The sequence below is a fragment of the Cannabis sativa genome, chromosome 9 (genome assembly GCF_029168945.1).
Source record: "Cannabis sativa cultivar Pink pepper isolate KNU-18-1 chromosome 9, ASM2916894v1, whole genome shotgun sequence".
NCBI lineage: Eukaryota > Viridiplantae > Streptophyta > Magnoliopsida > Rosales > Cannabaceae > Cannabis > Cannabis sativa.
Genome location: NC_083609.1, coordinates 18,419,899 through 18,437,752, shown reverse-complemented (window position 1 = coordinate 18,437,752; position 17,854 = coordinate 18,419,899). Strand labels below are relative to the sequence as shown.

Here is a 17,854-nt window from a genome sequence, read left to right as displayed (position 1 = left end):
GGGCTTCAATTAGGGGTGAGCAAAAAATCCAAGAAACCGACCAAACCGAGTAAACCGACCGTCCGAACACCGAAAAAACCGACACCGAAAAAACCAAAAACCGAAAAAACCGCCTTCGGTTAAAACCGCTTTAATATGGTCGGTTTTAGTGTCAATCGCAAACCGACCGATTAAACCGAGAACCGACCGAACATATATATTATATATAATATATATTATTTTTGTACATATTTAATATACAATTTTATTAATCTAAGTTTACTTATATCTTTTTTATTTAAAGTCTCAATTATTCATTATTTTATTTTATTATAATTTGATGCATTTACATATTACTAGGTGAATGTACGTGCCGAGCCACGTATTGCTAGTTTTATATTTAAGATTTTGGTATTTTTAAGATTTTGAATGTATTTTATTTTTAAAGATTACAAATTTTTTGTTTGAAAAAAATTAAATATTTATATTTGAAATATTATTTAATAATGTATTAAAAATAATATTAGTGTAATTATAAAATTGTAAATAAATTTATTATTGGAGTAGTAGATTATTCTATTTAGTTCTTTTTTTAACATAGCATTGTAATGTAAGTTTATATTTATAAATATTCTGTAAAGTGTTAATATTATATGAACATCTCCATTTATAAAGCTAAAAAGTGGGTCAATGACAGAAGTGGTATATCTGCAATCACACAAAGATAGAAGTGGTATTTCTGCTTCCTATGCTTATCCAGAGAAAATATTAGATAACGTAATGTTAACTTTAATATATAAAGATTTTTCTTTTTTAAAAAATAAATAAAAAAAATATTAATATTCTCCCAAAATAGGTTTGTTAGAGAGATATGTGGGTAAAATGATTTTTTTCATTTAAAAAAAGATTATTAATATTTAAAAGATTGTTTAATTTTTTGGGTTTAATTATTGGGTTTATTTCTTAACGGGAGATCAAACCTAATCGTTAAATTTAACAGAATATTCTTTTTATTTTTAAGAATATTCTGTTAAACCAAGAATTGCCGTTATGTCAAAACAGATAGTAGTGCATCATTGCAGAATTTTTTAATATTGTATTAATTTTTGAAAAAAATAATAATAATAATTTTTACACTACAATTTGATCTAATTAAAATTTGTATGATATGATGAGTTGGCATAATTGATGAAGTGGTATTTCTGCTTCCTATGCTTATCCAGAGAAAATATTAGATAACGTAATGTTAACTTTAATATATAAAGATTTTTCTTTTTTAAAAAATAAATAAAAAAAATATTAATATTCTCCCAAAATAGGTTTGTTAGAGAGATATGTGGGTAAAATGATTTTTTTTCATTTAAAAAAAGATTATTAATATTTAAAAGATTGTTTAATTTTTTGGGTTTAATTATTGGGTTTATTTGTTAACGGGAGATCAAACCTAATCGTTAAATTTAACAGAATATTCTTTTTATTTTTAAGAATATTCTGTTAAACCAAGAATTGCCGTTAGATAGGCACTTTTAATATATAAAGATATACACACATTCATAAAATAATACTAGTTTTTTTAATATAACTCATTACCATATTAGTAGCACAAATAATTTGAACAAATTTAAAAAAGTTTATTTTACATTATTTATTTAACTAAGAAAGTTTTATTTTTAAATTATATGATATTTGATACAATACTTTAATTTTTTAGTTTTCAAATAATTATAAAAAATTTTAAAAGTTATTTTTTTTTTAAAAAAAATGAAGTTCGGTTTGGTCGGTTTAAACCGACCAAACCGTGAATTAAAACGGTCGGTTTTTTTATATTTTTATAATGGTCGGTCGGTTTTCGGATTAGAACCATAAAAACCGAAAACCGAATTTTGGATTCTTTTTGTGTAAAAAACCGACCAAACCGACCGTTGCTCACCCCTAGCTTCAATTTGGGGTATAGTGATACAATTATAATTTGTGTATGTGGATCCCCTTAGTAATTAAAATATGCGTCAGTTATAAAAGGTCAAATAGAAAGTATTCAACCTTTTATAAACGACGCTAATTGTTTATTATATTTTTGAAAAAAAAACTTATTTTCTCGTCAGTTGTCTTTAACGCGTCATTGTCTAAACGACGCAAATCATAAATTTTTACTGTCTTTTAGAAACCGACGCTGTAATTAATTGGGATACTATTCACGTCGGTCAACTTTGTGAACAGTAGTGTTGACCGACGCGAATAGTGTTTTTTGCAGTAGTGAATGATGGAATGGTTGTATACTTAATGTAAATCATTACTAGATGGATGACCTAATCGAAATCTTAAGAAAAGCTAGAATTGTTAACCATGGTTTGCATGTTTGTTAGCTATTCTAAGTGATTAGGGGTGGAACATCCCATAGTCATTAGATAAGAAAGTGTTTGTTTAAACAAATACCACTTTTCTAAGAAAATGACTAAGTCTGAAAATAAAGTAGCAAATAAAGGAGATATTTTTTTGATTCCAGAAGTGTTCTATCATCTTATTCTACATATGATGATCCCACTGCCTCTGTTGTCTTAACACAACCGAAGAGGTCAATACCATTTATTTTTCTTAGACATAATTCACGGTACCTTGTCGTAGTGGGAGGGTTTCTAGGAATCCACCTTCTTATGACTTGGAAGACACTAGTGATTAAAATCCATTGTGAGTTTAAACAAGTAATGGATTGTCAAGATAAGAAACTAAGAAGAAAGCCAAGAGAATTATGGTTTAATCCATTCACATGGAGTAACCTAAAGTTTTCTATTACAAGGACATAAAAGGAAATTTTCGTTAATAAGTCTATTCAATGGACTTAACAAAACTTCCTGTTCCTAGTATTATAGGTTTGAGTTTATCTAAACCTATGGCTTGTGGTATACCTGGTAATTACTGACTCTAATGCAAGCAACCTACTTTAGTAAGATGCTGAAGCATTTTCTTTCCAAGGCAATCTATAGAAGCTTCACAACTTCTAGACATAGATTTTATTTATCTAAGGAAAAGTTTCAACTATTCCAGAAAGGATAAAGCCATGAAAGAATTTCTTAAAACAATAGTGAGAGGTCTCAGATATGCTTTAGTATGTCTTAGACCAGACACCTGCTGTTGAGTGGGAGTAATGAGTAGGTATCAGATTAATCCAGGAGAGGAATATTGGAAGACAATCAAGTAAATCTTAAGATTAAGAAGATGAACTATATGTTAGTCGATAAGGGTGAGTTTAAAACTCTTAGACTACACCACATCAGATTTCGAGACTTGCCTTTGTGCTAGAAAGTCTACTGATAAGATGGTGATTACTCTGGGGGTGGAGTAGTGATTTTGGAGAAGTGTGAAAACCTATCTGAAGTCTCTTAGTCTACCAGAGAGAGACTGAATGTCAAAGTTGCAGGAAAGGTACTTATTCAGTCTAAGGAAAGTTCTATACATTTGGGGCACCGTTCTAACTTGTCTTAACTACTAGTGTTATTTTCCTTATTAACCAAAAGTAGTTGTCAAAAGTATAGAATCCAATATCCCAAGAGAGTAGACATATAGAGAGGAATTTCAAAATATCAAGAATTTTGTGATTAAGGAAGAGTAATGGTGGAGAAGAGGTTGTGTTTAATTCAACCTGTTAGATCCTATTACGAGGAGTTTACTACTATTACACTTGATTTGTATATCAAGGTGTTGAGATTATTTGAAATGCACATTTTGTTTTATATTAGTGCAAGTGGGAGTTTGTTGGGCTTTGTGCCCTAAATAAAACCCATTTCAATATAATCAGATTTACTTATTAATAAAGATCAGAAATAACATTTTATGTTGCATGGTTCACATGATTTATTTCATGATTATATATATAATGTATGAATTCTATTTAAGTCCAGAACATATGAATTTTTTAATGATTATAGTGTTGTCAGCACAGTGGAATATAATCTTAATTATATGTTCGAAAGTTTATTACCTGATTTGTCAGAACACTGGATTTAGACTGACATGGTATAATCAGCGATAGGTATTCTTACACCTTGGAAAAGTGTTATGTCCTTTCCAGGACATTGGAAAAGTTTACCAGTATCGGATGTATGGAGTAGACATCGGAAGGGACCGATATTGAACTTTGATTAAATATATTAAAATTTACCGTAATATCTATTCAATTCAATATCACCTGTTGATCCTAGATCAAATGATCTTAATCCTGATATGGTTAGGTTCGATCTCAAGAGTACTATACATGTTCTTTGATTTGCTAGTTAAGCCTACTTTTGGGTCAGGGTGATACGCACATTTTGGGAACATGATAGTATAATTGAATGGGAGCGCTACCATAAATATGGAGTCTATAACTTCTATCGAAATTGAGAAGTGAAACGATGATATCCTTCGAGCTTGGCTAAACAGAGATAAATGGTGGAGATCTCATTTCACTTTGCTGAAATATCATTTATACGGAGCTAAGTGTTTTAAGGATAAAATACATTGAAGGTGTAACGGTAACTTAGTGCCTTTTCAATGTAGATCATCTATTAGAGGGTCATTGATCACATTAGGATTATAACAATGGATAACTAATGACGTGTCTATATCATGGAACATATAGAGCGTTCTATATGACTGAGAGTGCAATTCCAAGTTCTAAGTGTGGATTCAATAAGGAATTAATAAGTTAGGAAATTTACTTGGTAATTCGGTTCGACTTATTGGAAGCTCGGTTATATAGACCCATGGTCCCCATACTAGTTGAGACCATACTGCTTGTAAGACTCAGTTAATTGATTTTAATTAATCAATTATAGTTCTAAAGTTAGACTATGTCTACTTTATGAATCTTCACTAAGCAAGGGCAAAATTGTAAAGAAAAGAGATTCTAGGTTTATTTATTAATTAAGATACTTTATATGTCTAAATTAATAAATATATTAAATGACAATATTATTTAATAATTATTTTTTAGTTATTAAATAATTAGAATTGACATTTAAATGGTTAAATTGGAAAATTGGCATTTTTGAGAAAATGGGATTGAAAAATAATAAAATGGGAAAGTTGCAAAGTGAGGCCCAATTTTCTTATATGGCCGCCCACTATGCATAGGCTTTTACCATTTTATTTTTCCATTATTTTAATGCCATACAATTCTAACCTAAACCTAGAGGGCATTTTATAAATAGAAAGTGTTGGCTTCAGGAAACTCATGACTTTGCACATTTGTTTCTTTCAGAAAAAGCCTAGCCGCCCCTCTCTCTCTTTTCTTCTCTTCTAATTTCGAAATTCCCTTGAATGATAGAGTAGTGCCCACACACATCAAGTGGTACCTCAATCATAGTATGTAAGACTGTGGAAAATCAGCATCAAAGAAGGAGAGAAAGAGATCCAGATTCAGATCTTGATAATGCTCTGCTACAGAAAGGAATCAAGGGCTAGAGATCTGAATGGAAGGAGTCATTATATTTCGCTGCACCCAATGTAAGGTTTTCTTAAACTCTTATGTGTTTATTTCATTGTTTTAGAATTCATATTAGGATGTTAATCAAACATACTTGGTAGTAAATCTAGATCCTGGTAAAATATTTCTAACACTTCTTTCCTAGTCTCCTTCTCGAGTTTCAATTCAAAGTCCTTTCACTTTAATGCTGCATGAACACCCTCCAACAAGATCACATCCCTGCCATACTTGATTGCTGCTTTAACTTCTTGATATTCTATTGGCAATGATCTGAGCAATATGATTGCTTGACTTTCTTTTTCTACCTTATGATCAATGTTAGCTAAACCAACAATTATTTCATTAAATTTATCAATATTTTCATCTAAGGAAAGAGAAGAGTTTATTCTAAACCCGTATAATCTTTCAAGAAGATTAATTTTGCTCGAGATTGATGGTGCCATGTACAACTTCTCTAGTTTGTTCCACAATTCTTTTAGGGTCTTTTCTTGGATTAGCTTTCTTCTAACTCCATTGGATAGGTACATAATGATGGTGTAGTATGCCATCTCCTCCATTTTTGCAATTTCCTCTCGCTTCTTCTCAGCTAGCAACTTTTCATCTTCGAGTACCTTTACCACCTTTTGGTGCACAAGTATACCCTTCAAACTCTCTCGCCATAGTGCGAAATCAGTTGATCCATCGAACTTCTCTAGTTCGAACCTCGCCATCGACATCCTCCTTCAATATGTGTTCTTGTAGAATTCCTTGATGAATTCTTGTTGAGTTTTTAATGAGTTCTTGGTGCGGAAGCAAGTGATCTTTGAATTTCCCTTGATGATCGAAGAACCAAGCTTTGATTTGTAGGAAATTTAGCTCTAATTTGTAGGAAATAACTTCTGTAATTCCAGCTTCAAGATCACACTTAAACAAATACATGTTAAATCAAAACAAACAAATCAAGAACAAAAAACTAGCAAACACATTAAACCAGAAAAATATAACACAAATGAATCTAGATAGCTTCCAGACACAACAACACATAAGATTTATACTAGTTCGGATCCTAACTTCAATGTGAACTTGGTCATACTCCAGTTTGAAAGCATTGCCACCAATCTTTATTGATAATGAGAATTAGATATATTAATTTCAGGAGCTACAAGGAAATAATCACAGTAAGTCATCCATGGTGTAATCCTTCAACACTTATTAACTCACTAACCCGAGCCAACATAATCGACAATGTTGCTCAATACAATTTCCCAATCCCAGCTCGCTCTCTCTCTCTCTCTCTCTCTCTCTCTCTCTCTCTCTCTCTCTCTCTCTCTCTCTCTCTCTCACTCTAACTTCACTCTCCATTGTGTTGTGTCTCTCTTGTTATTCTTCTTTCTATTCCCCTTTGAAATGAGATAAGTAGTTCTCTTTATATATAGGCCAAAAGACCCAATATACAATTGCTGTCATATTTGACAATTAAGTTAGTTAATAAATAACTAACTAACTGAATATTGATTGGGGATTTAAGGAATAATACCACAAAATTTATAGAGGTTCCCGGAAATTTAGGTACTTCCTCTTTTGAGCCCGCCTGAGAAGTATGGTTCAATTCCACTATGAATCTTCAAGATTAACAAGTTACAATTATTGATTCCAAGTCACACGTAAATGGCTGGTAATCCTCTTTATTACAATAACATTTCTCTGTGTTTATCTCTCTTTTTCTCTTTAATTGTTTTCTTTTCTTGTGTGTATGTCTTCTTCTCCCTTAGGTCTCCGAGCCCTAAATTCCAGGCTCCACCACATAGCTAAGTCTCTCTTCTACGATCTAATTCTGTTTTTGTTGTAGATTTAGGTATATATAGCTTTGGTAAGGTGTTAGGTGAGCTGGAGTTAGTTGCAACAATCTTTAATCTTGCAACTAACTTCAGCCTTGTGAGTGAGAGAGTTAAATCCCACGTGCCATGTAATTTTTATTTTTGTAATTTATTTTACCCTTATTGTAATTTTGTATATGTTGATTTGGACAGTACATATGGAGATTTACTCCAATAGTACATCTAACAACGCATCAGAATGATAGATATTCCTCCTAAGCAAGTACAATTTTTTTAAACCTGCTAATAGGAATTACTATTAAGCATGCAAGGAATTTTTCTTCTATTGTATCTTCCTTTGTTCTTTCGTGCTACATGCTGTTCTTTGAGAGATGAATGGAACTTTGTGAATCACAATATAATACAACTTGTCTTTGTAATAATTAAGGTTGTGTTTGGTTTACTTGAATGGACAATGGAATGGACTTGTCATTCCTTAAGAGGGCCCAATAAAGTATTTGGTTTCTTTATTAAAGCTTGAAAGTCTATTCCAATGGAATTACAAATCACTTAAACTAGGGATTTAATTTTCCATTATAAAATCAGTAGAAAGCTAATTCTTTACTAACAAAAGTCCATTTTGCTCTATCAATTCTTCTCCAAGAAGTTACTTTCTCATCCTTTCTTTCTTTCTTTTTTTTTTTTTTCCGAGCATTTCTTCTTCTTCCTTCTTCTTGACACGTGATTGTGATTGTTGTTCTAATAATAATGTATTTTTTTTTCCAGATTATGAGAGCTTCTAACCAAATATTTCTGTAGGATCAGCTCAAATACTATTGAAAAGTACTTTTTTATGCGATTTTATTGTTCTTCCATGTATTAGAAAGAAAATTTCTTTTTTATACAATATGTTTGATGGGTTATCTACTACTTTTATCATACTCTTATAAGGATTGTGTTTGAGGATATAAATATATAAATATTTATATATATATATAAATTATTTGAGAATGTGTTTTGGAACAATAATATTATTTCTGTTATTTTTTTCTTTGATGGCTCACATATGTAATTATATTAACACTTTGAACATAATTATAATTATATAGATATATAATAGATGTGTGGTGATTAAATTAAATAGATGAAATTTGTGTTGATACTAATTATTAGATATTTATATGTAATTTTATTATTTTATTTTTTAATACTTAGATTTAAGAATGTGCATATTCTCATCACGTGATAAATATATTTGTTTGCTAAAAATATTATTTATTTTTTCAATTTATAAAATAATGGTAATTAAATAAAACAAATATCATTTTTGAAGAGTAAAAGGTAATTTGGTCAAAATAATAAATGTTCTATTCCATTCCTTACAATACCAAACATAATAATTCTTATTCCGTTGTTGATTCCATAGCTTTTACCAAACAAAAGATAGAAATTTCATTCCATTCTATTCCTATTCCCATTCCCATTCCATTTTCACTTACTAACCAAACGCCACCTAAAGTTCCTTAAAATCTTTTGATACACAAGCTTCCTTTAACTGGGAAAAAAATCTTATGTCCCCAAAACCATGTCTCCACCCTGTCTCACCAACAAGTTTAAGCCACCTGTTTTTTTCATTTATTAAATAATTTAATGAAAAATTATAACGTTAACTAAGGTTAACTGAATAGTTAACTTTCATCCTATATTTAATGCTATATTCTCTCTCAGAATTGTAAAAGTCTCCTTCTAACTTAATAATAATACTTTTCAAAGTAAATAATATTTTAAACAAATAAATTTTACTTTTTTTTATCTCCACTGTAGAACGATCATTTTTCTAAGTTTTTCCTACTTTATTGAAGAAGAAAAAGAAGAAAACAAGTAAGCTCCATTTTCTACTTTTTCATTTGATTTTTTTTTTTGGGTTTCTCCTATTTTATTGAAGAAAAAAAGTAAACTTCATTTTCTATTTTTTTAATTCTTATTTTCTTTCTTTAAAATAATATTCAAATAAATTATATATTCAAATCACACATATTTGTTTTTTTTTTGTTACTTTTGCTGTATCGATTGTATATAGAATTATATATAATTAAATGTTTTGTTTTATTCATTCGTTTTTTTAAGGATTTATAAAATGTAGAAAATATTTTATTTATTTACTGTATCTTATTCTTATTATATATATATATTAATTTTTATTTTTTAAAATTATTTTATATAGTTAAAATTATTAGTTTTACTTTATAACAACTTATTAATATTTAATTTATTAATTAATATATTTTTAAAATTTAACTTATTTATATATACAGGATTATGAATATTGATACAAATAATGAGAAACAACACTCCAACAATCAAAGGAATAAAGAAAATCAAGAAGCTACAAATGATTACGCTGTAAATATAATGCAAATTCATTCCAACATTCCTGATGATGAGATACCAAAGGTTAGTATGGAATTTGAAACTGAAGAACAAGCTTATAATTTTTATAATGTTTATGCTTATAAAGTTGGTTTTAGCATACGGAGAAGCAAAAGTCATAAGGATAATGAAAATGGAAAAATAAAAAATAGAACTTTTTGTTGCTCATGTGAAGGCTTTCGTGAGAAAGATAAACGGAATGATAATGTGAAATGTCATCGTGCTACAACAAGATTTTGTTGTTTGGCGAGGATGAAGATAAAACTTCATCAATTTGGAAAAAATCAAGTTATTGAATTTAATGCAGAGCATACACATGTGACTTCAAGCCCTAATATGAGTCACTTACATAAGTCACAAAGAAGAATAACCCCTGCTCAAGCATCTAAAATTGAAATGGCTGAGAATTCAGGAATTGCTCCTAAAGCCAGTAGGACACGAAAATCTTGGATTTATTTTGGATGATTGTCGAAATTACATACGCACTAAAAGAACAATTCAAATGCGTGCAGGAGATACAGGTGGTGTTCTTAAATATCTTCTAAAGATGAAGTCAAAAGATCCTAATTTTTATTATGCATTGCAAGTGGATGAAGATGATTTGTTAACAAATATATTTTGGGCGGATGCACGAATGAAGGAATTATATTATAACTTTGGTGATGTTGTTAGCTTTGACACAACCTACAGAAAAAATCATGATTGTCGTCCTTTTGCTATGTTTGTTGGGGTAAATCATCATAAACAAACCACTATATTTGGGGCTGCATTGTTATATGATGAAACTGCTGAAACATTTACGTGGTTATTTGACACATCTGTAGAAGCTATGTCAGGGAAAAAACCAAAAACTATTCTTACTGATCAAGATGCGGCAATGGCAAAAGCATTAAGATCCCAATGGCCAGAAACATATCACCGTTTATGTATCTGGCATATGTATCAGAATGCAACTAAACACTTGAGTAGTGTTTTTGAAAGATTTCGTGAATTTGCTCATGATTTTGGAAATTGCATATATGAGTATGATGAAGAATGTGAATTCATTGAGGCTTGGGGGAACATGCTTGGGAAATATAATCTTGAAAATAATGAGTGGTTGGCACAACAGTTCAAGGTTAAGGAGAAATGGGCTTTAGTATATGGAAGAGATACTTTTTGTGCAAATATGACCACTACACAGCGAAGTGAAAGCATGAATAATGTACTTAAAAAGTATGTCAGCTATCAACACACTATGTTGCGTTTTTTAGAGCATTTTGAGAGGTTGGTTGATGATCGACGTTATGAAGAGTTAAAAGCCGACTTTAGAGTAAGTCAAGGTAATTTGGCACCATCACTTCCAATTGAAATTTTGAATCATGTAGCGAATGTGTATACCCCTGCAGTGTTGAGAATGTTTGAGGTTGAGTTTTCAAAGGCTTATAGTTGTGTTATGGAACTTATTACCGAGTTAGGAGTTATGAGAGAATATAAGCTTACTCTGAATGGTAAGTCTTTTCACCACACAGTTAAATATGATTCATCGACTAATACAACAATATGTAGTTGCAAGAAGTTTGAGTTTCCAGGAATATTATGCTCACATATTCTTAAAGTCTTTTCCTTTCATAATATCGTGAAAATACCTTCTCAATACATTTTAAAGAGGTGGACAAAGCATGCGAAAATGGGAGTTACAAGTAGTACCTTTGAGATTAAACAGATGATCCTAAAGCATGTTTGGCATTACGTTATCAAGATTTGTCAAGATCCTATACTCATATTGTAACAAGAGCATCAGTAACTGAAAAAGCCTATAAACTTGCTAGAGATGGTTTTAAACGAATTTCAGATGATGTGGATGCTTGTTTGGAAGAAGATACTGTTGGAAGAAAAGAGGAGAATTGTACCGACGATGGAATCAATACAACAATAAAAGGTATAAAAATAAATAATAGGAGAATTCGTGGTAGTTCTTCTACACGTCCAAAGAATGCTCTTGAGAAGATGCGTAAAAAAACTAAAGTTTCTTAAAAAACCGTCTCTACAAAACAGGTACTTATTTTTATTTTTTTAACTTTATGTTTTCAATTCTATAATTTTATAATATTAAATGTTATATATTTTATCTTACAGGCTTCACAAGTCTTTAACAACAATGATCAAGTCAATAATTATATGCCACTTTGTCAACCAGATTTTTCATTCCCGACTACATCATATAATCCTAACCATGTAATATATTATATATTTAATTTAATTTTTTATATCAACAACCAATTTTATATATATTTATATCTTTTTGTTTGTTACAGATTAATATGGCACCTAAAAATTCAAGCATACAAATAAGCATGACTGAATTACTTTTACAGGTATATTGACTTTATTTAAAAATAATAATAATAATAATAATAAATGCATTGCTTAATAAAAATTTTATTATGCATATAGGCTGAGAAGACACCTATTGGATTTGAAGATAGCCAATTTTTCAAGAATATTTAAGAATTTAGCTTGGTGGAGTTAGTAATTGTTAAAGGCACAAATTTATTGATATGTTTTGGAATTTAATTTATAATTATGATTATGTGGAGTTAGAATATAACTTTTATAAGGAATTTTGTTATTTTTAACAATTGTATAGAATTTGATTTTATATATAAAAAATGTTATATAAATACATACGAGCAAAACAAAAGAGAGATGAAAATTTCAAAATTAAATAACAGTGGGGTGTTATAAATTAAATAACGCTGCCATGAGGGAGTTGCTAGACTAGACAACTATATTGAGTAATATATAAATATTAGCACAGGATAGTAAATGAAAGAATATAATATGTAGTTAATTTAATATTTAGTACTATTATTATTATTATTATTGAATAATTGAATCAAGAGAGAGAATATAACATTAATTGTAGGATAAAAGATAACTGTCTGTTAACTTTAGTTAATCTATCTTAACGTTTTAAATTTTTATTGAAGTATCTTTTTTTTTTTTTTGAAACAGAATTCATTTAATCAAAAGCATTACAATGGATAAGGCGAGTCTCGCCGAATAGCTTGACTCGCACAAAGGGGAACAACCCCTACCCACATGGCACTAGCTTTGTTAAGCAAAGCATCATTGGCTAAATTATGCGTAACTTGGTTGGCTTCTCTAAATACAAAAGAAATTCCTGTCACACATTCATTTTGCAGCAACCATTTAATCTGCGCAATGAGTCCATCAACATCCCGACACCCTTCTTGCTCATGCATCACTAAGTGTACTGCTTGAAGACAATCGGACTCAACAGAGAAGGAGGGAAGATTGCGTTGTATACCAGCCTACAGACCCATCAAAATCGCTTGTAGTTCTCCCTGCAGTGGCGTAATGTTCTTTTGGACGTACCTGTTAGCAGCCACCCCAACCCAACCTTCATGATCCCTAGCAACTGAACTCAGCCCAGCAATGCCTTCCCCAACCTTGACCCCTACATCCACATTGATCTTAAAGGAGCCTTGCCTAGGTGGAGTCCACCTCACCTCTTCCCGCGGCTGTCCAGGAGGCTTCGATACATTGCTCTCTCTAAATTCATGAAGAAACTTGCTACACCATTCCAATATAGCACTAGCTTGAGGCTTGAGTCCCCCATGATTAATTGAGTTGCGAATATACCAAAGGTTCCAAGATAGAACCAGAAAAAAATCAAAGTCCTCCTTAGTAAAAGAACTCGAAATTCGCATGAGAAAAGCAAGCACATCCTCTCGGCCTTGTCGCTGAATATTTCCATAAAAGCCAGCCGCATGCCAAACCTCTCGGTTAACTCTACACCCCCATAATGCATGAAAAACATTCTCATACGCACCAGTAGAACACCGCTTACAATAAGGTTCTACCTGGATATGCCGGTGAGCAAGAGCTGAGTTAGTAGGAATCCATGAATGAGCCATCTTCCAAACAAAGTGTTTCACCTTCGGCGGAATTTTCAACTTCCAAAGCTTGCTCCACCACTTCTCAACAGCCTGCGTATCAGACTGCACATCTCTCACTTGTAAGGCAGCCGCCATACGATATCCGCTTCGAACGGAATACTCCCCATCCTTACTATAGTGCCATAGGATTTTATCTTCAATATCCCATTCAGTGGTGTCCATTCCCATGATTAATTCAGCATCTGTTGGATTGAAGACAACTCTAATAAATTCCTCATCCCATTCCCCATTACCTTTCTTCAAATCAATGACATACAACTGATCCGGTAGAGACGGTTTGTCATATATCTTAAAAGTGACAGGACGTGGCAGCCAAGGATCTTCAAGAACTCTAACCGAATTGCCATTACCAATCCTCCAGCGATACCCTTTTCGAATAACCTTCTTCCCCCAAACCAAACTTCGCCAAACAAATGACGCATGGTTCCCACTTTTTGCCTCCACCACCCCCCATTTGGGTAATAGCTTGCTTTCAATACTCGGCTACACAAAGAATCCGGAAATCGTATGCACCACCAAACTTGCTTAGCTAGAAGAGCTTGATTGAACAGTCCCAAATCCTGAAACCCCAAACCACCTTGCTCCTTGTTCTTACATAAAACATCCCACTTACACCAATGTATCTTCGAATCCTTCTCCGAAGATCCCCACCAAAACCTCGCCGCCATACTATGTATGCTATTAATAGTTTTCTTCGGTAGGCGGAAGCAACTCATTGTGTAAGTAGGGATGGCTTGAATGACTGCCTTTATAAGAACTTCCTTCCCGGCAGCCGAGAAAAAAGATCCTTTCCATCCCTTTAACTTATTCCATACCTTATTCTTAATGAACTCAAAGTGTTGCTTTTTTGTTCTTCCAAAAAAAGATGGTAGCCCAAGATACTTCCCATAATTATCCACCACCTTCACCCCCATTATACTTGCTAAATGAGTCCGAACTGACATATTAACATTACGCCCAAAACACATCTCCGATTTATGAAAGTTTACCAACTGCCCAGACGCTTGAGAGTATTTTTCCAGCAACCCTTTAATTCCCTTGCACTCATCCTCATTCGCTGCAAGAAACACCAAGCTATCATTCGCAAAAAATAGATGCGACACCGACACTCCCTGCCTTCCAAAGACAATCCCATGTAACTGCCCCGATTGTTCAGCATGTTGTATCAAACACGAAAAGGCTTCAGCACAAAGAAGAAAAAGAAAAGGTGATAGTGGATCACCTTGTCTAAGCCCCCGTTGTGGAATTACTTTCCCTTGAATTTCACCATTAATGAGAAAGGAAAACTGAACCGAGGTAAGACAACTCATAATCTTAGAAACCCACAAAGCATTGTACCCCAATTTCAACATCATCGCTTCCAAGAATCTCCATTCCACTCTATCATACGCCTTCGCCATATCCAATTTCAAAGCTACCTTTGTACCATTTCGAAATCGATTCTTCCTCATCACATGTAAACATTCATACCCAACAATGGCATTATCATGTATGAGCCGACCCTTAAGAAAAACACTTTGGGAATCAGACACAACTTGGCCTAAAGAATGACGAAGCCGATTAGCCAAACACTTCGAGACAATCTTATAAATCACATTACACAAGCTAATCGGCCTAAATTCTTCTATCTTTTGGGGCTTGTCAACTTTAGGAATCAAAGCTACCATCGTATCAATGAGACAACTAAAATCAGCCCCATTATTCAGTACATTCAAGCACACAACAATGACCTCATCTTTTAGTTTAGACCAAAACTTCTGATAAAAAAGTGCGGGCAACCCATCCGCACCCGGTGCCTTAGTGGATTCATCCTCTTCACTGCTTGCACAACATCTTCATCAGTAAACTCAACCATTAAATCCTCATTCATTGCCAAAGTAACTTTCGGCTATACCACATCTAGAACCTCATGCACTATATCCTCGTCGATGTCTGACCCCGTAAGCAAACCTTTGTAATACTCTTCCACAATTTGGCAAACTAGCATCTTATCATCTTGCCAAATTCCCATTCGGTCTTGCAATCCCTTAATCTCATTCTTCTTTCTACGCGAGGACACTTTGTGGTGAAAGTATTTCGTGTTTCGATCCCCCCACTGCAACCATAAAGCTCTACTCCTTTGTCTCCAATACTGCTCATCCTTTTCCAGCAACCCATTTAACTTATCTTCCATTTGTTGTATAGCCTCCCACACTCCCGGTTGTTGAACCATTGTCAATTCATGTAACGTCTTTTTAGTCTTGGCTATCTCATTATTCAACCGCGCCTTCTTCTTCTTATTCCAATCTTGTAATGCTTTCCCACATTTATTGACTTTGCATCTAAAAGACACTGGCCGACCCCTTCCTTGCCATTCCTGCCACATTTTATCCACAATCTCAGTACACTCCTCCTCATGACACCAAGCTTCTTCAAAATGAAACCGGTTTTTCCTTTTAGACTTACCACACTTATCCCCATCCAATCTCACTGGGATATCAATCACTAAAGCCCTATGATCAGATTCCCACCAATCAAGCAACTTAACATCAGCACCCTCAAATTGTCTCAACCATTCTTCATTACACAAACCTCTGCCCAGCCTCTCCATAATCCGAGAAGATCTATGCTCATTACACCAAGTCAATTCATGCTTGGAAGAACCAAAATCAATAAACCGACAATCATCAATAACCTCCTTAAATCCATCCATAGCTCCCGAAAGTCGATCCCTACCACCAATCTTCTCAGCTAAACTCACAATTTCATTAAAATCCCCCACACATAGCCACGGTCCCTGTACCTCTTTCTTCAGATTTCGTAGCAATTGCCATGAGAATCTCCTCAAATTAGCTTCTGGATTTCCATAAAAGCCAGTGAAGTACCATGGCGAAAACCCATTCCCCGCCACCGTAGCAAGAATATGCCCTGGAGAACTATCTAAAACTTGCACTTTTGCATCACTTTTCCACATTAACAACAACCCCCACTCATCCCCATTCTATCAACCGTCCACAGTGAATCATACTTAAGAACATTACAAACACGCTCCGCTTGACCCCTCGTCAACTTACTTTCAATTAAGAAAATGATGCTCGGTTTAGCCTCACGTACATGGGATTGCAACGCTCTCAATGTCCAGGGATTCCCAATCCCCTGGACCTTCCAACTTAGTAGTTTCATTGCGTTCGGCGGCCTTGAACACCAAGGCTCGCCGCTTCATTTTCAGATAAAGAAATAGGTAAATCCACACAATTAGAAACACCTACCTTAGAAGAATTTCCCACATCTCCATCCTTTCCACTCGCACCATCATCTCCAGCTGTAAATATAACAACCTCACCCGTCCCTCTCACCCCACTCCCACTGAAATTGCCCTCTGATTGAGCTCCTCCCACCCTAGCTTTTGCCCGAGCCTTATTCTTAATGGATATTCGTTTTCTAGACTCTCCCCCTTTCTTTCCCAGCCCCTTACCGCCCATACTCTTCCCCACTTCGAACCGCTCTGTATCCCCCAGATCCACAGCCACATCTTCACCATGTTCACAAAGACCCCCCCCCACATCGTCGCCATCAACTCGGCCTGAACTCGCACAACTACGCCTACACTTTCTCTTCCTTCCTTCCCTTCCATCCTCCTCCTCAATTTCGAATCCAGCCGATTCCCTCTCCCAGCTTCGTGTCCCCTTTCCTTTGCTTCCATTACTACTTCCATGTGTCTGTGGTGGAACAAACAAAGAAGACCCTTCTTTCAATTGGGAAGTAGAAAAAAGAGGCCCATTGACCACCGACCCAAGATTAGTTTTACCAACTGGTGGGCTTTGTGCATTATTTTTAAAAATGCCATTTTGGTCTATTTCAGAAAAAGTGTCAATTTTACCTTTAAGTTTATCAGACTCAGTTGCACCATTGACTTCACTCCCACGATCAACCCCATCACCCACTCTTTGCTCAACCTGCATCAACCGAGAAAACTGCTCCTTCCCACTACTCACAGCCTGATGGGAACCCCTGTGCTCCGATTGACCAATCTCCGGCCGACTAGTCTCTCCGTCTATCCCATGACCACCGTTGCTATTAACCTTTCCTCCTCCTTGTCGAGCCATCAACTGATCATACGCCATAAAGCAATTGGGAGTCGGGTCTTCCTCTTTTAACCACTGCCCATATTTTGGAACCGGAGTCCCTTGCGAATTCATCTCCATCACCACCGCCTTTGTACAAACCGACTGATCATGACCCCA

General features: G+C 33.9%; 1 protein-coding gene across 1 annotated transcript; it reads right to left on the bottom strand.

Annotated features, from left to right (window-relative positions):
- Nucleotides 1-5,616: 5,616 nt before the first annotated feature.
- On the bottom strand, nucleotides 5,617-6,150 carry LOC115723600 (uncharacterized). Its single transcript, XM_030653084.1, has one exon. The coding sequence runs from the start codon at nucleotides 6,148-6,150 to the stop codon at nucleotides 5,617-5,619; it is 534 nt and encodes a 177-aa protein (XP_030508944.1).
- Between the last annotated feature and the right edge of the window lie 11,704 nt (nucleotides 6,151-17,854).

Coding starts and splice junctions, on each gene's coding strand:
- LOC115723600 (XM_030653084.1), bottom strand. CDS start 6,150: ATGGCGAGGTTCGAACTAGAGAAGTTCGATGGATCAACTGATTTCGCA.